The sequence below is a fragment of the Bos indicus genome, chromosome 15 (assembly GCF_029378745.1).
Source record: "Bos indicus isolate NIAB-ARS_2022 breed Sahiwal x Tharparkar chromosome 15, NIAB-ARS_B.indTharparkar_mat_pri_1.0, whole genome shotgun sequence".
Lineage (NCBI taxonomy): Eukaryota > Metazoa > Chordata > Mammalia > Artiodactyla > Bovidae > Bos > Bos indicus.
The window spans coordinates 6,903,427-6,927,812 of record NC_091774.1 but is presented as its reverse complement, the minus strand read 5'-3'; the positions used below and the strand labels follow the sequence as shown (position 1 = coordinate 6,927,812).

Below are 24,386 nucleotides of genomic sequence, written 5' to 3'. Positions count from 1 at the left end.
ACATCTGTGTCTCTGGGGATGTAGATTTTATTATTGGATAATTTCTTCTTGGTGGAGAAGAATCAAGTATTGGGGTTTACCTTTCTTCTCTGAACACATGCTTAATTCTACTTTAATGAGTTGTTTTATGTGTTTTCTTTTTAAATTAGCACCTCTCCCACTTTTTTTTAGGTGCACCAAATAAAACCAACCGTGATTTTTTTTTTCCCATTGTTTATAGGTCCTCTTCCTGACGGATGGGAACAAGCCATGACTCAGGATGGAGAAATCTACTATATAAACCACAAGAACAAGACCACCTCTTGGCTAGACCCCAGGCTTGACCCTCGTTTTGGTAAAGGTTCATCTCAAAATCTTTTTAAATATTTTTGATAACTGTTTTTTGGTATATGAATTTTGGAAGGTACATTTAAATTAAGTTGGGTTGTTTTATAGTTTTAAAAAATGACTGCCTAGCCAACTTATCTATTACTATTTTTATGCCTTTCACTTTAAACTTGAATTTGGATCTAAATCAACTTTCTAGCTTTGATTCTTCGGATGGGATTGGAGGAATGTTGTGGTGGTTTACTAACCAGACTGACTGTTTCTTTCTCATTTTTGAGAAGCACAGAGATCTTGTTTAAAATGATCTTTTTAGCTATAGAAATAATCAGGCTGTTGCTTCATCTAAAACCTGAAATAGCAGCTTTTGTCGGTGAGTGACTGGTGTCTGCTTATGCTTAACTTGAGAGAGCAGTGACTCCCATCCTGTGTCTTGGTGTTAAAATGTTCTCTGTCCCCAGCTGGGGCGGGGACCCCTGTCACCTAGAGATAGGCCAGTGGCAGCGCCTTTTCCCTTCTCTTCCTTTCTGCCCTCACTCCCCCACCCCACACCCATATTTTAAGGTGTTTTTTTCTTTTTCTTTGCTTTTCATTTAGGAAACAAAAAGTAAAGCCATATTTCTCCCTCAAATCAAATGACAAAAATCACCATTTGCACAAAGAAATACTCCCCTCCCAAATGTGCATATCTTGATAATAGTATACAAGCTCTTTGGGGCCTTTTTATCCATATTTTTTCACTGTTTTCCTTTTCTTCAGTTGGGTTTCTGAGATATTTTTCCAAAGCCATGGAAAAATGAATCTAAAAAGGAGCAGATCATTGTGGTTTTAAAGCTTTCGTCTTGGACTGGATGTAGCTAAATGAAAACAATGTGCAGATCACTGAGTAGGTCAGACTGCGGGAGCTCGGAACCTTTGAAGCTTTGCAGGGGTTGACCTAACAACAACTGCGGGGCCCTTCCGGGAAGGAGGAATTAACTCCTTGAGTGCCATCAGAACACAGTCTGGGGTAAAAGGGAAGAAAGAAAACTCTACCCAGGGCTGGGCAAAATAACTGCCCTGTTAGGAACGTTCCAAACAGTTCTGTGTCTGTATGTATACCTTTTAAAAACCCCGACATTTGGGTTTGCCGCCCCAAGCTCACCAATTGGTCAGCGTTATGAACTGACCCCTATTCAGGTAAAGTCAGAGTGGGATCAGGGCAGAGACTGTTGCTTTGACAAATACCCGGTTTGGCTTAAATGCAAGCCTTTTGAGCTTCAAGACCTATTTGGGTGTTAAAAAAGTAATGTGGCATGTTAATAATTTGCAACTTCAGATTCTATTTAATACTTGAATAAGGCCTTGTGGTTGAAACAGGAACCCAAGTAAGGTAGAAAATTTAATAAATGTTGCCGTTTGTATGGACTAGAACGATAACAGCCATGTTTCCTCAGATCATCTTTAATGAAATGAATTTAGCTTGTCCGCATTTGGTAATTTTAAAAAATGGTACTGTGGGATTTTTCTTTCCCTCTACCTGAGGTTCTGAAAAATGATGATTAACTCTTAGCTAGCTATAGAAATCAGCAGTTGGAACAAAGGTTTTTGTTTTAAGTATTTTCAGTTAATAAAAAGTGAAGTAAAGCAAGTTGGCTGTGAGCTTAAGTAGATCCATTAATTACACACACAGCTTGGTCTTTTGTTTTAAATGGGAGAAAGTACCAAAAAAATAATAATCTCCCTCCCACCTCAACACATATGTACACACAGCGTACAATTAAGTATGCCAAGAAAAGGTTTCGTAAAATACTCTTCCTGCTTTTAGTTTCCCCTTCTGGGCCCACTGTTGTATGTGTATTCCAGACAGGCTTGACAGCTTGCCAAAGCTTTTTATTTTGTGGCCCGACTTCTAATCTGTTCCAGACCTTTTCAGTCAGAGAGCTCAAGTGTAACTGAAGGGGAGCAGGAAAGGGGAAGAAAAAAAGTGTGGGTTTCTCTGATCCAGAGTGACAGCAAATAGAGACAAGCTGTTAGCAGCTGAATTTGAAGGAGTTTTCCTTGAAATCTAAAGTTCTATGCTAGATTGCATTTTATCTGCCCCCAAAATATAAACTATCCCCTTTCTGACCCTTTGAACCACGCAAACACCAACAGATGATAGGTTGTTTCCTTCATGGTTGTGAAATGTGCTTTCCTATATTCCCCAAATCTATATTAAAGTATTTACCATTTTTTACCTTAAGTTGACCTATGTCTTTTGACATTTTAGAGTGGAAAATACACTTGACCTCTGTATAAGCTTGACTTTATCACTTAATCACCTTCAGACACCAGCCTCTTTTATATTTCTGTTCTTTATCAGATGCTTTGGAATAATTATATTTAGAATAATTTTTTTAATCAGTTCTTCACATCCCCCATGAAGTTAATAAGTTATCCATATAATATAAGTTTAGGAAATTCGTAATTTGTTATGTATTGGTTCCTTTTTATCCTATTTTCTTGTTCTTTAAGATTTAAAAACTATATCTTTAAAAAAAATTATTGAAGTTTTTATTTTATGTTGATTTACAGTATTAGTTTTAGGTGTATCACTTAGTGATTCAACATTTTTATAGATTATACTCCATTTAAAGTTATTACAAAATAATGACTGTTTCCCTGTACTGTATTTTTCCCTGTTGGTTATTTTTTATACATAGTAGTTTGTATCTCTTAATCTCATACCCTTTTCTTGCCCTTCTATGAAAACTGTATATTTTTGACATTTATATTATTTTTTAGCATTGATTGATAATTTGTAACAAATCATGAGGTGACATCCAGTGGCAGTAAGAACTAGCTGATATTTACTGGCTGTGAAAAAAGGAGGGCTTTTATCTATTTTTAAGGAATTGTACTAGGACTGTTTTTACACTTATTAAAGTAAGTTAATGCTTGAATATTACACAGGTCATTAAATTATTTCATATTTATACTTTTTCCCCCTACAGATTTTATACTTGCAAACATAAAAAGGCTCATTTTCTTGTGCATCGTAAGATTATTTATTTTATATAATATAGCCATATGAATATTTTCCAGAGAAAGCCCTAATGAAAGCAAACCCAAAAAATTCCCATTCTTCAGAATGAAAAATCTACCCCAGAATACGAATGGTCAGTGAACTGATGTCCCTGTTTATGTGAAAGAACATATTAAATAGTGTTAGAATCTGTGTTTCTGGAAATAAGTGTTGATGGGACCACAGAGATTAAAAACACATTTGGTGTAAATAAAGTACTGGAACTAGAGATGTGGATTAAAAGGTGTATCTTTTGAGTCTTAAAGGAGGTAATAAATTACCTAGGTTGGCAAAAACACAATATCCTTTGAAAACACAATATCCTTTGTAATCGCTAATAGCAAATCTGTGCGAAGACATTCTGTGCATGGAAATGTAACAGGTAATTAAAACCTAGATGTTAATTTTCGTCCGTGGTTTCAAGGTATTCCAAAACTTGCTTTTCAGTCACAAACCAAAAGTTGTTCAGCACACCTTTCTGATCAAAGTTAAATATTTTGCATCAGTAGTTAAAGGTGTGTTAAATTTTTTTAAGTGTTCAGACATGCATTAACCTTTTCCCTTTAAGAGCAAATATTTCCGATAGCTGTTAAAAGTAATATTTTCCTTTTAATGAAGATGCACCTAATGACCAACTAAATATCATACCCTCTCTTGTAGAGGAAGGGAAAGCGCTGAAGGCTGTAGGAACTAACTCTGTAACTCCATTAATGGAGTCTTGGGTAGCTAGAATACCATCATCAGCTCATTTGAACTTTTACTGAAGCAAGTCTCTTGATATCCATGCATTAAAAACAAGTTTTTCCTTTGTTTTTTGTTTTGTTTTCCTTACCCTCTTTTAAATATTGCCTCCCGGTCCTAAAATGTCAGTTTGGGTTGTGAACTATATTATTAACTACTTAGGGTGGGGAGGAAAAGCTGTTTCATTGTGTTTCAGGTAAATAGAGTTGTTGCTAACTGCAGCGTCTTAAAAGAGATAAATCTCACCAAGTTTGGCACATAAAAGCAACCTGTGACTCTTCTCTTCACTTTTCCTCAGGGGAGGAGGGAGGGGGTACCCTGGGCACTGAGGAGCGTTTAGCGCCCTGACTCCTGCCCGCTGAGCCACCCAGTCCTGTGACTGCAAACCCACCAACATCCATTTTAAAAAAATACTGGGAGAGGGAGGGAATACTGCCCTAAGTCTGAGTTTCTCTGAGATCTAGGAAAATCATGACTTACTGAGTTACATAGTTAAGTGACAGAACTGGAATCTGGACTTGATCTTTTGACACCTAGAATTTTAAAGAAATCTAGATTGCAAGCAGTTAATCTTTCAGAAACACACCTAAGTCACCAATGCTAATACATGGGAATTTCAGAGGGAGGAAGATGACAATGGTTAATGCATTTACTTATGTACTGTGACGTACATATTGTGACTCATCTTGAGGAAATTACCAAGGTAGTGAGTTTCCAGCTACAGAAGTAAAACCATCCAGTTGGATTATCAGGCCTCGCCTCTGCCACATCCTTAAGAGATTACCTTCCAACCTCACCTTTGACCTTTCCCTTGACTAGGAGCTTACCATATTACAAGTCAGTCCATTTTATTTAAGGAAAGTTCTAATGACCAGAAAGTATGTGTTCCTTTATTACTAAGAAATTTACTTCCCTTCAAATTTGTGAATACAGTCCTAATATGAGAACATTCTCCTTTAACTGTGGTTTCTCTAGTTTTTTCTGAGTTCTTTACTAGTTTAATTCCCTTCTTCTGGATGCCTTTCATTTAACTAGTGCCTCTTTAAAGGTAACACTCAGTGTAGTTTTTAAATGCACATTATCTAGTGAGAAAAATAATTACAACACATCTCTGACCTGGCATTTTATATGACCTTGAAAAATCCTTTAAAAGAAATTAGCTAGCATCCTCTTTTCTCCATAGTAGTTGCATAATACATTCAATATGAATTTGAATAAAACTGTGATGCAGAAAAATTCAATATGAGTTAAATTGTGATGTAGAAAAATGTACCTCCTCAGTTAGAAATCAGGAGACCCAAGTTATTCTGGTATCACAATATAACCAGTTCATTCAGAAAGATACCTGACTTCTCAGCTTATTTGGACTCATATACTGGATGCTTTTAAGAATATTTCCAGTCCTTAATTATTGTCATCTCCGACTCTTTGCAACCCCATGAATTGGGGCCCTCCAAGCTCCTCTGTCCTCAGGATTCTCTAGGCAGGAATACTGGAGTGGGTTGCAGTTCCCTTCTCCAGGGGCTCTTCCGGACCCAGGGACTGAACCCGAGTCTCCTGCCTTACAGGCAGATTCCTTACCGTCTGCACCCCCAGGGAAGCCCCTTCTTAATTATTGTGATTTAATAGAATATGCTAGAGTATGAAGTCTTCAGTGGCTGCTCTGGATCCCTGCTTAAGGTTACTTCTTCGTAGCTTTCTGGATTTGAGTGCCCTGAGGTTTCAAAGATACTTTTGAACTATTTATTGCACCATTTAAGTTTAGCTTTTGGCCCTCCGGTCACAGCTGGAAATTACTTGTGAAGAGGAGACTAGGAAATCTTTCAACTTAATCTAAAGATAAGCCTTATCACATGGTGAGTATGCCCAGGCAAGCATCTGACAGGGAATGGCCAGTGCTGGATGGAAGAGTTGAGTTTTGTCTACACTGTCAAACTCTGACACATCTGGGAATTTGAACATGTGTGTGTTAGTAGGGTTCAGCTTTACTGCCTTAAAGATGGATACAGTTTTGGTGTGCTTGGTTTCTAAACTTTAGAACCTCCCTAAAGTTGCTGTAATAGAAAGCCTGACGTAAGCTGATTGGAAGTATAACTCCAGGCCATGTGCTCAGTGAAGCCCAATTTAAAACACACTGTTAGCGATTGTTACAAATTGTTGCCCTCACTATTTTTTTTTTTTAAGTAAAAAAAAATTAACACTGAAATGAACGTTTGGATGTGTAAGGTTGTGGAATATCAAAGTTAGTTCAAAGTTGAGGTTTGCCGTTTTAGTCTTTTTTTTTCTTTATGTTATATTCAGGAGGATAGTGTCAAAATAGTCTATTTTTCATATATGCACTCTCTTCTATTCGCTGAGGATGAGTAGACATACACTGTTGTTCGGTCGCCCAGTCGTGTCCAACTCTCTGCAGCCCCATGGACTGCAGCACGCCAGGCCTCCCTGTCCGCACCATCTCCCGAAGCGCCCGAGTGCCCAAGTTCTTGTCCATTGCATCGGTGTTGCCATTCAGCCATCTCATCCTCTGACGCCCTCTCCTCCTCACATACATTAATGAGGTGAAATTAATGCATATTTTCTATTTGATCATGGTTCAGTGACACAAATAATTACATAGTGAAGAAGTATTTTCTTTGTATAACAAGTGATAATTTAAATTAATGGCTTGTGTTACTAAAACTCCTCCCATCAGACCTAAGAAAATTTATTTTTAAAAGAAACCTGTGTTTCAAGTTACATTTGCGTCAGTTCAGTTCTGATGTACAACTTCAGTTCTGAGTGACACAACCAGTCACTCAGTCGTGTCTGACTCTTTGCAACCCCATGAATTGCGACATGCCAGGCCTCCCTGTCCATCAGCAACTCCCGGAGTTCACCCAGACTCTTGTCTGTCGAGTCGGTGATGCCACCCAGCCATCTCATCCTCTTTCGTCCCCTTCTTCTCCTGTCCCCAATCCCTCCCAGCATCAGGGTCTTTTCCAATGAGGTGGCCAAAGTACTGGAGTTTCAGCTTTAGCATCATCCTTCCAAAGATCAGCCAGGACTGATCTCCTTTAGGATGGACTGGTTGGATCTCCTTGCAGTCCAAGGGACTCTCAAGAGTCTTCTCCAACACCACAGTTCAGAAGCATCAATTCTTTGGCGCTCAGCTTTCTTCACAGTCCAACTCTCAAATCCATACATGACCACAGGAAAAACCATAGCCTTGACTAGACAGACCTTTGTTGGCAAAGTAATGTCTCTACTTTTCAATATGCCATCTAGGTTGGTTTAACTTTCCTTCCAAGGAGTAAGCATCTTTTAATTTCACGGCTGCAGTCACCATCTGCAGTGATTTCGGAGCTCAAAAAAATAAAGTCTGACACTGTTTCCACTGTTTCCCCATCTATTTCCCATGAAGTGATGGGACCAGATGCCATGATCTTAGTTTTCTGAATGTTGAGCTTTAAGCCAACTTTTTCACTCTCCTCTTTCACTTTCATCAAGAGGCTTTTGAGTTCCTCTTCACTTTCTGCCATAAGGGTGGTGTCATCTGCATATCTGAGGTTATTGATGTTTCTCCTGGCAGTCTTGATTCCAGCATCACCTCTGCATTAATAGCAAGTGTCTTATAAAATGCACTGAAGAGGAGATCCATTTAGTGGTGTCACTTTTTGTGCCCACCCAGAGATTCAGATAAACAGAAAAAGAGATTATAGACTTCCGGAGGGAAAAGCCAGATGGATTTCTGCTGAAATCAGTTGGAGTGACTTAGAAGGGGAGTGGTTCGTATTCTTTGCTTTATGCTCATGTTGTTCTGCTACCCTGGTTGCTGAGGTCACTTCAGAATTCATTCTGGACTCGCTTCAATTTGGAGATTCTCTTGTGCATTACTAATAGCATCCTACTAACCAGGGATAAAAACTTTTCGTACTTACTTACTCATTCAGCAGATGAGTGCCAGCTACGTACCAGGCACTGTGCTAACAGCTGGGGGGTGGAGGTTGCAGGCTACTGAGTAGATAAACCGTCACAAAACCTGTTAAATACAATGAAGGGCTTTCTCCTAAGGTGCTCCAAGAGGGAATGCAGTGAGGTAGTCAGGAACACTTTTCAAAGAGGAACATTAAAGGATGAGAAGCCAGTCAAGCGCTACCCTATATAAAAGGACCAGTTTTTGCGCTTGGCAGTCAAAACTCAGATTCATCTCTTTTAAATTATAAATTCCCCTAGTGAAAGAGTAATAAATTACATGTAATTAGAAATAAAGCTATTGTTAATGGGACTATTTACTCGTTAATCTAACATGAATTCTTGACGCCAGGTAGATTTTAAAACATTATTCCCTGTCTCTTTATAGACCAGTCATTTCATTATTTGTACTTTAAACACTGTTTTCATAGTAGAGGGAAAAAATATAGTTATGTCCTGGAGACAGAGCTGAAGGCTAGTTAAGATTACTTTCTCCCTTCTCCTCCTCACCTCATTTAGCAACTCCTGTGTCCTGCCCCAAACTGCTTAATGAGGTGATGAGGAGAAAATGTTCTGTTGAATGTTTTTTAAGCTCTATTCACAATTGTATTGTTTGAAAAATACCATTATAATGAATTTTCATGCCAGACCTTTGATGGATGGTTGAAGGAAGACGATATCAAATTGACCTAAGTTAGGTAGTTCAGTCACTCAGTCGTGTCTGACTCTTTGTGACCCCATGAATCGTAGCACCTCCCTGTCCATCACCAACTCCCGGAGTTCATCCAAACTCATGTGCATCGAGTCGGTGATGCCATCCAGCCATCTCATCCTCTGTCGTCCCCTTCTCCTCCTGTCCCAGTCCCTCCCAGCGTCAGGGTCTTTTCCAATGAGTCAACTCTTCGCAAGGTGGCCAAAGTATTGGAGTTTCAGCCTCAGCATCAGTCCTTCCAGTGAACACCCAGGACTGATCACCTTTAGGATGGACTGGTTGGATCTCCTTGCAGTCCAAGGGACTCTCAAGAGTCTTCTCCAGCACCACAGTTCAAAAGCATCAATTCTTCAGCGCTCAGCCTTCTTCACAGTCCAACTTTCACATCCATACATGACCACAGGAAAAACCATAGCCTTGACTAGACGGACCTTTGTTGGCAAAGTAATGTCTTTGCTTTTGAATGTGCTATCTAGGTTGGTCACAACTTTCCTTCCAAAGAGTAAGAGTCTTTTAAATTTCATGGCTGCAGTCACCATCTGTAGTGATTTTGGAGCCCCGAAAAAATAAAGTCTGACACTGTTTCCCATCTATTTGCCATAGTTTTCTGAATGTTGAGCTTTAAGCCAACTTTTTCACTCTCCTCTTTCTTTCACTTTCATCAAGAGGCTTTTTAGTTCGTCTTCACTTTCCGCCATAAGGGTAGTGTCATCTGCATATCTGAAGTTATTGATATTTCTCCCGGCAATCTTGATTACAGCTTGTGCTTCTTCCAGCCCAGCGTTTTTCATGATGTATGCTGCATATAAGTTAAATAAGCCAGGTGACAGTATACACTCTTGACATACTCCTTTTCCTATTTGGAACCAGTCTGTTGTTCCATGTCCAGTTTTAACTGTTGCTTCCTGACCTACATACAGGTTTCTCAAGAGGCAGGTCAGGTGGTCTGGTATTCCCATCTCTCAGAATTTTCCACAGTTTATTGTGATCCAAATAAAGATGTTATTGATATTTTTGAACAGTTTATAAAGATTTAAATACTTTAACCCAGTTTGGGGGCCCTGGAGGTTGATAATTGGGAAGGGAGAAAAGTACAGAGTGTTCCTATGATAAGAGCTAGCGTGGACTATTAGAGGAGGTTAGCTGTTACCACATCATACAGACCAAAGCCCCAGTGAGATACCATTTTATTCTCAGTAAGATGGCTGAAGTGAAAGACAGGCATCAGTAAGTGCTGACGAGCACATGGAGCACTTGGCACCCTCGTCCATTGTCCGTGTGATTGAAAACGGAGGCAGCCACTCGAGAAAACCGTTTTGTTGCACTTTCTCAGAAAGTTGCACCCACCGTGCGACCCAGCAATTCCATGCCCTAGATATGTATGCCCGAAAGTGCAAACCGTATGTCCGTACAAAAACCTGCAGACTTGAATGTCTGTAGCCACATGATTCTTGAAAACCAAAAGGTGGAAATAACAGATATTCCATCAACTGATGAACAAACTAACAAAATGTAGATCTGTACAATGGAAAGTTATTCGGTGATAAAAAGGAGTAAAATGCTGATACATGCTATAATATGGATGACTCTAGAAAACATACAAAGTGAACCAAGCCAGTCACAAAATTGATTCCACATATATGACCTGTTCAGAATAGGCAGTTCCAAAGAGACAGAAAGTAGTTTAATGATTACCAGCAACTGGGGAAGGGGCAACAGAAAGTGTACTCACAAAGGAATAAATGGCTTCTTTGGGGGATGATGAAAATGTTCTGAAAGTAGACAATGGTGATGGTTACACACAGCCCTGTGACTTTATTAAAACTACTGATAAAGGGTGAATATCTCAGAATAACTTTTCATTTAGGTATAGCTTAACAGTGTTGGGACACATCTTTTGCATATTGATAATGAAAAGGTATTCAGTCATTAAATTAGGACCCTAGCCTTATTTAAAATACATAATTATTGTGCCAGTTAGTAACAACTTTTTGTAGACAGTGCAGTTCCCTCAGTCGTATTGAAATACTGAGCTAGCAGTGGGTGTTTTGTGTTTTGTTTTTACCCTTTCAAGCCTGACAGGTGGCCTGTTAGATTGTTTTCCGAAAACTTTCATTTCTTTTAATAAGCCTACTATTTTACGGAAGTCTTAAGTATCTTATCGATATAGGAAAAACCTAAAATTTCTTTCTAAATGTTATGAACAAACTAATACAGCCATTCTAACATGTAATTGTGTAATGTCTGAAACTTGATAAAATATTAAACAAAGTAAAGAAGTCCTTTCTTGTGTTGTGGGAGGTTTGATGTGAGTTAATGTTTTAGAAGTTCAAAAAAATGTTTCTGAGTTTAAATTTACACTTAATGGCATTACTGGGATGCCATTTTGTGCCATTTCTAAATGCTTAGAAATTGACTTGATTATCAAAGTCTACAGTTGATTACCAGATCTGAAATACTTTGTAATATTACAAGATTGAAGATACCAATTACGCAAACCTAAAATTTGTCTGCAGTTTGAAAACTCGTATGTTCAGAAGGACATTTGGAAAGAACCCATGGTGACGACCTCCTTTGTTTTTGAGAAAGTGGTCTTTTTTTTCCTTCTTCTTCTTCAGTAATTGCTGATTGTATAATTTACTACCATAAAGCTGTCAGGACTGATTTGCTTCTGACTGATTTGTTCAAGTTATGAAATAGTAACTTGAAAGTTACTATTAAGCGGCAGACTCTGAATTTTTAAATATAGCATATTTTTTAAAAACTTCTATCCTGTTTTAGAGACTTATTTTCTCTTTACCTTTAAAACTGGAAACGTTTGGACTTTGGGGGTTGATCACTTAGGGGAAGAGGTCGGTAATGCAGTTCTTTTTTGGACTGCCCTGCTCCCTTCCCCCATGAAACAAAGCCTGTTTTGTTTCCTGCCTGCTTGTGAGGTCTCTGGTGCACCCCATGTGGGTGCGCTGCTCTGTGCTTTGTTGAAATGCTTGAGATGGTCAGAAGGTAAAGAACGGGATGCTTCTGAAGAGAAGAAATCCCAGCTTCAGTGGATAAACAAGGTTGTTTGAATTGGTCATTTAAGTGAACTCTTAGTACAAAAACTTGCAGACTGCTTATATCCACAGGTAACAAACAGCATTGAAGTAAACAACCAAAAAAAGACTGACCATTATTAGCCAGAGAAACTATCTGTTGCATATTTTGTGCAGATTTCTTTTTAATTTTGTGGAGTTTTTACTCCGTCTTTTGATACCCTATTTTTCCCTTTCTGTGGTTTTTAGCAGTCAGCTTAGGTTTGAAAACGACCTTACCACCAGTTCAGCATGCCATCAGCGGTGGTCGCTGCCATTACTGGTTACTGCTAATGGCATCTAATTCTGAGAAACTGGTGAGGAGCAGAGGATAGTTATGTTTATTTTCATACAATATTGTTATTGTCCAGCCAGTTTTCACAAGAATATATATTTACATTAACTTGTTATATGCAATATTAAAAAAAATGCAATGTGGAAAATTCAAAGCTTTTTTTTTTAATGTTTCTTAATAACCCTAGAATCTGTTTTGAAATCAGTCATATTTTATCATTTCAATGCTTTTCAGCTTACTTATGGGTTATTTTCTAGCATTTTTTTTTAATTTATTTAACTGCTTGGAATGGAAAATGTTTTTCCCAGTAGTTTTTTGCTCTAGACCTCAGAATTAGAGGTTCACCATATGTGACAGATACTCAGATCAGTCCCCAGTTCACATTTAACTCATATTTTCAAAACTGGTATAGCACAATGTGTGAAAACATCTCTTTGAGAAAATATGTTGAGTGCCCTTTGGGAATGCCAGAAACATTTTCACCAAAAGAGAAGGATCCCTAAGGAGGCTGAGCTAAGGCTCAAACTCCACCACCTATTTTTTTCCTGTTTAGATCTTGTAGGAAAAGATAAATATACATATCTTTGTGAATCATAAAATGCTTAGAAACAGTGACAAGCATGATGGAGTGGAGGGATGGGAGAGAGAAGGTATGGGAATTCAAGCCAAGGTGGTTATATGTCAGTTCAGTTGCTCAGTCGTGTCTGACTCTTTGTGACCCCCTGGACTGCAGCACACCAGGATTCCCTGTCTATCACCATCTCCTGGAATTTGCTCAGACTCATGTCCATCAAGTCGGTGATGCCATCTAATCATCTGTCATCTCTGTCATCCCCTTTTCCTCCTACCTTCAGTCTTTCCCAGCATCTGAGTCTTATTGGAAAAGTCAGTTCTTCGCATCAGGTGGCCAGGGTATTGGAGCATCAGCATCAGTCCTTCCAATGAATATTCAGGACTGATTTCATTTAGGATGGACTGGTTGGATCTCTTTGGTGTCCAAGGGACTCTCAAGAGTCTCCTCCAACACCCCAGTTCAAAAGCATCAGTTCTTAAGCACTCAGCTTTCTTTATGGTCCAACTCTCACATCCATACATGACTACTAGAAAAACCATAGCTTTGACCGGACGGACGTTTGTCAGCAAAGTAATGTCTCTGCTTTTTAGTATTCTGTCTAGGTTTGTCATAGCTTTTCTTCTAAGGACCAAGCGTCTTTTAATTTCATGGCTGCAGTCACCATCTGCAGTGATTTTGGAGCCCCAAAAAATAAGTCTGTCACTGTTTCCGTTGTTTCTCCATCTATTTGACATGAAGTCATGGGACTGGATGCCATGATCTTAGTCTTCATTGAATGTTGAGTTTTAAGCCAGCTGTTTCATTCTCCTCTTTCACTTTCATCAAGAGGTTCTTTAGTTCCTCTTCACTTTCTGCCAGAAGGGTGGTGTCGTCTGCATATGTGAGGTTATTGATATTTCTCCTGGCAATCTTGATTCCAGCTTGTGCTTCATCCAGCCCAGCGTTTCTCATGATGCACTCTGCATATAAGTTAAATAAGCAGGGTGACAGTATATAGCCTTGACGTACTCCTTTCCCTATTTGCAACCAGTCTGTTGTTCCCTGTCCGGTTCTAACTTGCTTCTTGACCTGCACACAGATTTCTCAGGAGGCAGGTCAGGTGGTCTGGTATTCCCATCTCCTGAAGAATTTTCCACTTTGTTGTGATCCACACAGTCAAAGGCTTTGGCGTAGTCAAGAAATAGATGTTTCTCTGGAACTCTCTTGCCTTTTGTATCATCCAGTGGATGTCTGCAATTTGATTTCTGGTTCCTCTGTATTTTCTAAATCTAGCTTGAACTTCTGGAAGTTCACAGTTCATGTACTGTTGAAGCCTTGCTTGGAGAATTTTGAGCATTACTTTGCTATGTGTGAGATGAGTGCAATTGTGTGGTAGTTTGAACATTCTTTGGCATTGCCTTTCTTAGGGATTGGAATGAAAACTGACCTTTTCCAGTCCTGTGGCCCCTTCTGATTATCTAAAAAGCTAGTAATCTTCAAGTTTTAGAAAGAACTGTTTGGAGAGGGGAGGAGGCTAACATTTTTGGAGCACATATTGTCTTCCAGGAATATAGCGGAAGCTTTCCATTTTACTTATAAGCCCCACAATGGCGTCCACCTGGCTCAGTGGTAGAGAATCCTCCTGCCAATGTAGGAGACACACTCAGTTCCTGTCAGGAAGATCCCTAGAGGAGGAAATGGCAAGCTATTCCAGTGTTCTTGCTTGGCAAATTTCATTGATGGAGGATCCTGGTGGGCTACAGTGCATGGGGTTGCAAAGCGTTGGACACAACTGAGTGACTGAGCACACACACCCACAGTGATCCATCTCCAAGGTATAGTTGAGAAAACTGAGAATTAGATGAAGTACTGAACTGATGTGCCTAACTCTAATCATGGTTTGTTTGACTCTAAAGGCCATGTTTTTTATATCATACTATGAAACAACAGAATAGGAAAGACTATAGATCTCTTCAAGAAAATTAGAGATACTAAGGGAACATTTCATCCAATGATGGGCTCGATAAAGGACAGAAATGGTATGGACCTAACAGAAGCAGAAGAGATTAAGAAGAGGTGGCAAGAATACACAGAAGAACTGTACAAAAAATATCTTCACGACCCAGAAAGTCACAGTGGTGTGATCACTCACCTAGAGCCAGACATCCTGGAATGTAAAGTCAAGTGGGCCTTAGAAAGCATCACTACGAACAAAGCTAGTGGAGGTGATGGAATTCCAGTGGAGCTATTTCAAATCCTGAAAGATGATGCTGTGAAAGCGCTGCACTCAGTATGCCAGCAAATTTGGAAAACTCAGCAGTGGCCACACGACTGGAAAAGGTCAGTTTTCATTCCAGTCCCAAAGAAAGGCAATGCCAAAGAATGCTCAAACTACCGCACAATTGCACTCATCTCACACGCTAGTAAAGTAATGCTCAAAATTCTCCAAGCCAGCCTTCAGCAATAAGTGATCATGAATTTCCAGATGTTCAAGCTGGTTTTAGAAAAGGCAGAGGAACCAGAGATCAAATTGCCAACATCCGCTGAATCATGGAAAAAGCAAGAGAGTTCCAGAAAAACATCTATTTCTGCTTTCTTGACTATGCCAAAGCCTTTGACTATGTGGATCACAATAAACTGTGGAAAAGTCTGAAAGAGATGGGAATACCAGACCACCTGACCTGCCTCTTGAGAAAACTATATGCAGGTCAGGAAGCAACAGTTAGAACTGGACATGGAACAACAGACTGGTTCCAAATAGGAAAAGGAGTACGTCAAGGCTGTGTATGGTCACCCTGCTTATTTAACTTATATGCAGAGTACATCATGAGAAATGCTGGGCTGGAAGAAGCATAAGCTGGTATCAAGATTTCTGGGAGAAATATCAATCACCTCAGATATGCAGATGACACCACCCTTATGGCAGAAAGTGAAGAGGAACTCAAAAGCCTCTTGATAAAAATGAAAGAGGAGAGTGAAAAAGTTGGCTTAAAGCTCAGCATTGAGAAAACGAAGATCATGGCATCCGGTCCCATCACTTCATGGGAAATAGATGGGGAAACAGTGTCAGACTTTATTTTGGGGGCTCTAAAATCACTGCAGATGGTGACTGCAGCCATGAAATTAAAAGATGCTTATTCCTTGGAAGGAAAGTTATGACCAACCTAGATAGCATATTCAAAAGCAGAGACATTACTTTGCCAACAAAGGTCCGTCTAGTCAAGGTTATGGTTTTTCCTGTGGTCATGTATGGATGTGAGAGTTGGACTGTGAAGAAAGTGTAGTGCCGAAGAATTGATGCTTTTGAACTGTGGTGTTGGAGAAGACTCTTGAGAGTCCCTTGGACTACAGGGAGATCTAAGCAGTCCATTCTAAAGGAGATCAGTCCTAGGTATTCATTGGAAGGACTGATGCTAAAGCTGAAACTCCAATACTTTGGCCACCTTATGCGAAGAGTTGACTCATTGTAAAAGACTCTGATGCTGGGAGGGATTAGGGGCTATAGGAGAAGGGGACGACAGAGGATGAGATGGCTGGATATCATCACCAACTCCATAGTAAATGAGTTTGAGTGAAGTCCGAAAGTTGGTGATGGACAGGGAGGCCTGCTGGGCTGTGATTCATGGGGTCGCAAAGAGTCGGACATGACTGTGTGATTGAACTGAACTGAACTGATGATACCTGTCAGTTGTGAATCTAATGATGTTGGTGACAGGTAGATATAAGCAATTGTATTAATGAGGTTGCTGTGCTGTGCTTCGTTACCCAGTTGTGTCTGTTTGTGACGCCATAGACTGTAGCCCAACGGGTTCCTCTTTCCTGGGGATTCTCCAGGCAAGAATACCGGGGTGGGTTGCCATGCCCTCCTCCAGGGAATCTTCCCTACCCAGGGATCGAACCCAGGTCTCCTGCATTGCAAGCGGGTTCTTTACCATCTGAGCCACCAATGGAGCAAATGTTAGCTCTTAAGTGTTTGGCTTTTTTCTGTCCGTTCCCCTGTAAAATACTGTCAACCATAATTATTAAGGTACCAGCCATTTATTCTTTGTAAAGACGTTTCTTAAATGTGGCTTTTTTGCCATGTGAAAGATTAATAAGACTTTGAAGAATATGAAACAGCGAGTCATGTTTTTTGGACATCTCTTCTCTGCTCTTTCAGAACATTAAAAAGAAATAACCAAAAAGACTTAATTCATAAATTTAAAAGAAAAAAGTCTCTGTGGGTCAGAAAATAAAACCACAGAAGAAACAGGGAGCACAGACAGGGCTGGGGCCAGTCGTCTTGTCGGGATGTCAGGAACTCAGAGTGTTGAGAGCATAGAGAGATGCGTGAAGCAGGCCCGATGGGGAAAGGCACAGTGCCGCTGACCGGCCCTGGCCCAGGGCAGAAGCAGGGCTGCCCCCGTACCTGTCACAGATCTCACAAAGCAGTGTACAGACCAGGTTATTTTAACCACAAAGCAATAAAATTAGATCCCAATAATCAAAAGTTGGCTTCAAAAAAAAATATGGCTTGCCCCACCAGCTATTAAAATATACAGATTATAATTAAAACTGTGGTCCCTAATAGGAAATTAGTTGAATGAAATACTGGTCAGTTATTTTTAAAAGAAAATGGTAGAAAAACTCTAATACTACTTTGGCGTAGTCTCAAGGATATTATTATCAAAAAGGCAGAGTGAAGTGAAGTATTAAGAGTGTGCTAGCAACACCCTGCTCCAGTGCGCCGTGCAGCACCCTGCTCTGTCTGTGTCTGCTCAGGGCGGTGGTGCGTGGTCAGTAAAGCAAATGTGTAAAATTCAAAAGCGCAGTGTCACAAGTGAACCAGTATTTGAGTTGGTGGCTGAGTCACATAAAGAAGAATTATTTTAGGTAACACTTCAGCTGATTTGGCTGGATATACTTAATGAAATATCTTAAGGACAAAAAAAATGACAAAGAATTCAAACCTTTAATTATCATTTTGTTCATCATAACTTTAATATTCAGTCATAATGTTATTTTGAAATAATTGTGTATGTATAAAAGGATAATACGTATTAGTGTTACTAGAACCAAGTTTTTCAGCATTAGGCAGAAAATAGTTATAAAATCTAAGAATCTTAGCAAAACTCCCAAATGATACCTATTGAGGTTACTTACAGATGAAAGGCTATATTATTTGCTTGAAAATAACTGAGGGAAAAGTCAGAACAGATGTAAAACAAAATTGGTTGTGTGTTGATCATTGGGAAGTTGGGTGATGGCTACATGAGGATTCATAATATGTTTTTTTCCTGCTTCTCTGTGGCAGTTATTTTTCAAAATTTTAAATATATGCTTATGAGTATAAAACTGTACTCCTAAATAACTCATGAGTTAAATGGAAATCAAAATAGAAATTGCAGATACTTGCAATCAAACAATCATGAATTATATGTACAACTTCAAATGTGTGACATGCCAGAAAAGCAGTCCATAAAGGTAAATTTATTGACTTAAATGTTCTAAGAAAAGATTTAAGCTAAGTGAGTTCAACTGAAGAAGTTAGAAAAAGAGTTCCCTGGCAGTCCAGTGGTTACGACCCTGTGCTTCCAAAGCAGGAGGCATGGGTTCAGTCTCTGGTCAGGGCATTGAACTAAGATCCCACATGCCATCTGGCATGGCTGAATTTTTTAAAACGTTAGAAGAAATATAGGAAAAATAGAGGGGGAAAGTAAGAACAAAAAAGTTATCACCTTATATTAATATCTCAGTAGTTTGAATTGAACTAAGGCATGCTCAGAGAGGATTAGTCTGCAGTTTTCCTTTTTTCTAATATCCTTGGTTTCAAATCAATGTTATACTGCTACCTAGAAGAGTTGGTAGTCTATGGGGAAATTGGTAGGATTTCTATATTGCCATATCTTTTATAAAGTTAAATTTCTGCCTCAGTGCATAATGAAAGGACTTAGAATCATTTCAGTGTTTTTTCCCAGCACAGATTTTATGCCAAGCTGCTGGACTAGGCACTGAGAATATATGCGTGGTTGGGATTCTGTCCGCACTCCCGAGGCACTTGTCTGAGAGAAGAGGTGTGTGTGCTCAGTCGCTTCAGTCGTGTCCAGCTGCTTGCGACCCTGTGGACTGTAGTCTGCCAGGCTTCCGTCCATGGGATTCTGCAGATGAGAATACTGGAGTGGGTTGCCGTTCCCTCCTCCAGGGGATCTTCCTGACCCAGGGACTGAACCCACGTCTCTTATGTCTCCTGCATTGGCAGGAGGGTTCTTTACCACTAGTTCCACCTGGGAAGAGAAGATATAATTTGTAAATAAACAATTACAGTCAGGTGAGAAATGTCAGACAAAGTCCCAGGGCAATGCCCTCAAAGAAGATGATTCTTAATGTACATGGCAGACTCTGGGAAAGGCTGGGAGGTTTGTTCAAGTGGCCTCCAAGAGCTGTGCCTATGATCCAACAGAGGACATGTGAAGATCATCACAAGGAGTTTTCTTTGTGGCCAGGGTCTAGTAAGTCATGAGCACCATCAGTGAATCATTTCGAATTTTGGTAGCAAGGTTGATGAGAGAGAGCCATCTATGATTTTTCTTCGTTTTAATGTCTTCGTAAGGTATTAGGGATATGCTGGTCACAAAAGCGTTGTGAAGTTTCCTTCTTTGCTGTTCTCTGCAAAAGGTTGTAGAAGATTAGTGTCATTTCTTCAAGTGTCAGTATGTATTAAGCAGTGACCTGAAATTTCACCTTAAAAAGTTGAATAGATGTCTGAAAAGGTAATGTATCGTTCTTATTGCCATTTTCCGTAATAAAACTTCCATCTGCTTACTGAGGCTAACACAGTCCATAGTTTGGTCAATGTTGTATCAGTGACAGAAATTCACTAGTGTAAGAATCCAATCTAATTGTCAAATGGTGTATTACAGGTTCAACTCAAAATATAACTGACTGCCTTGGCTGTGTGGGGGATACAGTGGTGTTGAATGAGACCAATCTGTGCCATCCAGATGTAGGCTTTATTTGGAGCACGCGTCAAATCTACTTGATTTGTTAGTTAGCATTATATTTAAAGATTAATAATCTTGAACTTTACTGCTTAGATTGCTTTCTCTTAGTTACTTTAAGGGATTTATTTTTAATTGACTATGTATTTTATAGTAAGCAGTGAATTCACATTATTCAGACTTGAAAAGTTACAAAAAATGTCTCTCTTGAACATCAGTTCTTTAGTCACCCAGTTCCCCAGCTACAGAGCCAACAGGTGTTAATTGCTCCTTAGCTGTCCTTCGATTCAGATTCTCTGGATATGCATGTAATATATCAATACAGTCCTCCTCTCCCTTTTCCTGTTCTCTGCTGTGCCTTTAACTTGGTGTGCCTTAGACTGCTCCGTGGCATTGCCTGTTAGAGCTGCTGCTTGTTTCTTTCATCTTACGGCCGCCTTACCGCTTTACATACCACACTAATGACAAGGATGTCTGTAATAATAATAAACTGATGCACCCTTTGTACTGTTGGCGGGTTTTTAGGTTATTTCTGGTCTTACTACAGAAGAGGCTGTGTTGAATATCCCCATCGTGCTTGTGAATAACAAAATATCCTTTTTCTTTGCTAGTTTTTTAGAACAGATCTTCTGTTTCCTTTCAGCCATGAACCAGAGAATCAGTCAAAGTGCTCCAGTGAAACAGCCCCCGCCGCTGGCCCCCCAGAGCCCACAGGGAGGAGTCCTGGGCGGTGGCAGTTCCAACCAGCAGCAACAGATGCGGCTGCAGCAGTTGCAGATGGAGAAAGAAAGACTGCGACTGAAGCAGCAAGAACTGCTTCGGCAGGTGAGGCCCCAGGTTAGAGACCAGCCTTCCACTCTTGGGGCTTTGTTTTCCTACGTGAAGCTGGGTGTGTTTCATTTTGGCATCTGTTGGTTACAGAGGAATGTCGTTTCTGTACTAGAGTGACACAGAAACCTTCTGTCCAGCTCTGTCCTCGTCTTAGTCTCTTTGCTGGCCTCTGAGCGCGTGGGCTGTCACTTGTAAACCCGTGTCACACAGAGGCCTTTGGGCCATGTTCACTGCAGTCAAGCAGAAGGCAAAGGAAGCAAGGGTGCTTTTCCTCAAATATACAGGCATACCTCGGAGAAATTGCCCGTCAGTTCCAGACCACCACAGTAAAGCGAGTGTTACAGTAAAGTGAATCACGTGAGTTTTTTGGTTTGCTGGTGCGTACAGAAGTTAATCTTTATACCAGTCTATAGTCTATTAAGTGTATAATAGCATTATGTCTTTTAACAGTGTATATTTTTTTAAAGTACTTAATTTTTAAATACTTAACTGCTGAAAAAAATGCTAGCCATCATCTGAGCTTTCAGTGAGTCATCTTTTTGTAATAGTAACATCACAGATCACTATTATAAATAAAACAATAATGAAAAAGGCCAAAATATTGTGAGAATTACCAAAATGTGACACCGAGGCGGAAGTGAGCAATTGCTTTTAGAAAAATGGCTCTGATAGGTTTGCTAATCACAGGGTTGCCACAAACCTTCGATGTGTTTTTTAAAAAAATGCAGTGTCTGTGAAGTGCAATAAAACGAGGTATGTCTGTACAGGGAATTGCAGACTATTTAATATCTGAAGATTTCACTAAGGGAGAAACTCTGGAACATCACTTGGGGAGAAATATTTTTTACTTAAAACAAATTATTTGTCTAGGAGAATATACCAGTATGATACCTCTCAAATGACAGCTATGTTTCACTATTGCTGAATCTAAGATGTGTTTTATTTAAAATGTAACACAGGCTATCCCAAGTTTAGAAGATCCCCAAGTACCTTAAAATTACCTGCTTGTGGTTGTTTTTTCACGTTGGGAAGGGCAGGTTCTAACATTAGAGAGCTGGAAACCTTTAGGGCCATTTCTGTCGGTTTTGGTTCCGAAATACTGGTTTTTCTGTGCCTTAAGAATACAATCCCTCATCTCCAATTTCAGAGTGATAAATCTAAAGTTCAGATGTTGGGGTTATGATCTTAGTATATTTTAAAATTTGTATATAAATATTTTGGGTAATAAAAACACAATGTGATTTTGAAAGTGTACAAAAGGTGTAAGTGAAAATAAAATCTCCTTTTCCATTTCTCTAGTTCTCTTTTCTGGATGTAAATAGCTAACAATTTCTTATACTTCGCCTCACCCCCGCCCCAGACATTCTCTTTATTTACAAACATGAAATACACGTGTCTATACTATGGCCCCTGCCCTAAATCATAGCATACTAAGGATAGGCATTAAAAATATCATTATACGCTACATTTTTGCTGCCAGGATGTAGACATTTGAACAAGGTACTGTTTTCTTCACGAGGGTTATATTTTAATAGTGTCACTTGAGTGTTAATGGAAATAGATGAACTTGGTATAGTGATTGAACTCTGATTTGGGGTTTGAAGAACTGGTACCCAAGGATTAAACTGAGCCATGAGGATTCCAGGCCGCCACACTTGTAAACTGAGCTGTCAGTAACCTGCCAGTATAATCTGGTGTGGTTGGCCCCAAAAGTGAGTAAGAGAGATAATGCCAGTATATGGTGTCATGAAGTGGTCTTGAAAGAAGTATTTCCTCATCTGCCTTTCAGAAAGTAGAAAAAGGAAGCATGTTAACAAGTTTACTATACCACTGACAGACTTTTAACATATTAGTATAAAGGAAAGATATTTTTCATTTAAATAAAACTGTATCACCGGAACAAGGTAGCACCTTGGAGAATATAATTATATAGCTATTGGAAGAAATAAAGTAATTTCAGGGTACGTTTTACGCAGCCTGTTTTCATTGCTTGCTTTTCATTTTGTCGTTACTGAGTACTAGATGGTGTAAGTAAATATAATTTCACATGTGATTTGAAGACCATCAAAACCAAGAAACCTTATTAATAAGAAAGATTAAAATCCGTCATTTTGTTGCTGTAGATCAGCTGTCTCCCATCCCCCATCCCCTTCCCACCTGGTGGGCAGAATGCTGCTGCTTATAAAATTCTTTAGAATAAAGAATTTAGAATTTTCCTAAGCCTTATTCCCACTCTTACTCTGGGTGACGGTCCCGGACAGAATACCTTCCTTTACAGGTGAATTCTTTGTCTCTTTACTGCCTACTGTGTTGTCTTTTCTTCTGTTGAAGTGACCGACCTGCTCTAATCTTACACTAATGGGGTATTGTTTAAGGTGTTTGTTTTTAGCAGTCAGTATAAATTCAGTTTAAGTCTTTTGGCTTCCTGTGAACTTCTTCCATTGACAGTTTCTTCTTATCACTGAAACATCAAATTATATTTTTCTTGCTTCATCTAATACTCAGAAGTAAAGAACCTGCCTGACCAATATCAGGCTGTGTTTGAGTCCTGACACCTGAAGTCTTCCTGTCCTGCCCTCAACGCTGTGAACACTGCTGAGGCTTCTGTTTGTTCCATGGTGACTCCACTGGCTCCTGTCTCCCCCAGTCTGCTTCTTCTTGAGCTAGCTTGGGAATTCTGTGCTATGGTGATATGTCTGGATGGAATTTGTAAGTCAGCCTACACAGCCAAACCATGTGGCTTAAAGTAATTTTTATCCATCTTATTTTTCACTCTTAGGCAATGCGGAATATCAATCCCAGCACAGCCAATTCTCCAAAATGTCAGGTAGGCTCTTGTCTGATGTTTTAGCATTGAAACAGATATGCTGTTAGGAAAGAGAAAAACTTGTGCTCCGGGGGCCTGTCCTCACTGAAGAATAACTTTGAGGCCTCTTCCTACCCAGCTACTTAAGTTAACATTGCTGTTCCCAGAAAGTCAACACTGTCTGCTCCTCCCACAGTAGTAGTCCTTTTGACTCGTGGAGGTCTCTCCCCTCAGCCCCCACTGATACGTAGTGTGCGCATCCTGTAGCCTTGAAGTGTGCCTGGTTTTTATTTGTGTAGCCTAAAGGAGTGCTTACGGTGACTTATAGGAATTAAAAATTTGAACAGTAACAAAGCTGGCACAGATTATTTACTTAGGTAGGCTACTTTAGGAAATCTTATTAGAGTATAATGGTACTACTAGGAAAGGGGAAGTTTTTTCTAGTGGACATTCCAAAGAAAGAATATCAAGATCACTAGAAGAGAGAAGTGAACAGTGCTCTACCTGAGTACTCTTTTGGGTTTCTTTGTTGGCTTTTATCAGCATTTCTCCCTGGTGAACCCAAAGAAACAGTGCTTGTGAAGGTATCTTACTTAGATGCAAAGGTTGTGGCCACTTTTTCCTTCTATAACATAGGCACTTGTCTGACTCATGAAGAGAATCTCATTCTTAAAACCAAAGAGATCTCTGTGTTTAGGGTCAGCGATTATGGAGGAATTAGGAGCTGAGGGATTATTGCACTTTTTTCAGGGGGCAGAAGCGACCATCAGATACCTCATTTTATTCTCTGTAGCTCTTCTGCACTAGGCTGACAGGTGCATTGTGTTGGAATGAAAGGTGGAAGTAGGAATTGTCAGAACTCCACTCACATTAGATTCTGTTAACTTGTCTGTCTAGAAACTGTACTAGATAGAATCCTCACAGAGACCAGCTGACTTTGTGAGAGGAAAATCTCTATTCTGTATCTCACTCATAAATGCTCTCTTTAATCAAGAAATCAAGTAAGGGAATAATCCATGAACATCATCTTTGCTAAAGCAGTGCAGACATTCTTACAGTGAGGGCTGCTAATTTCACAT

The 24,386-nt window shown here is 39.6% G+C and overlaps 1 protein-coding gene across 12 annotated transcripts in view; it reads left to right on the top strand.

The window, feature by feature from the left end:
• Positions 1-24,386, top strand: part of YAP1 (Yes1 associated transcriptional regulator) — a 135,536-nt gene that overhangs the window by 89,207 nt on the left and 21,943 nt on the right. Inside the window, exons 4-6 of one of the 12 annotated variants that reach the window (XM_070803308.1) lie at positions 221-340; positions 20,314-20,507; positions 23,281-23,328. In XM_070803308.1, coding sequence (XP_070659409.1) covers positions 221-340; positions 20,314-20,507; positions 23,281-23,328 — 362 coding nt within the window. The remainder of the gene's footprint in view (positions 1-220; positions 341-20,313; positions 20,508-23,280; positions 23,329-24,386) is intronic. The other 11 variants (XM_070803309.1, XM_070803310.1, XM_070803311.1 and 8 more) reach the window with 11 other exon arrangements.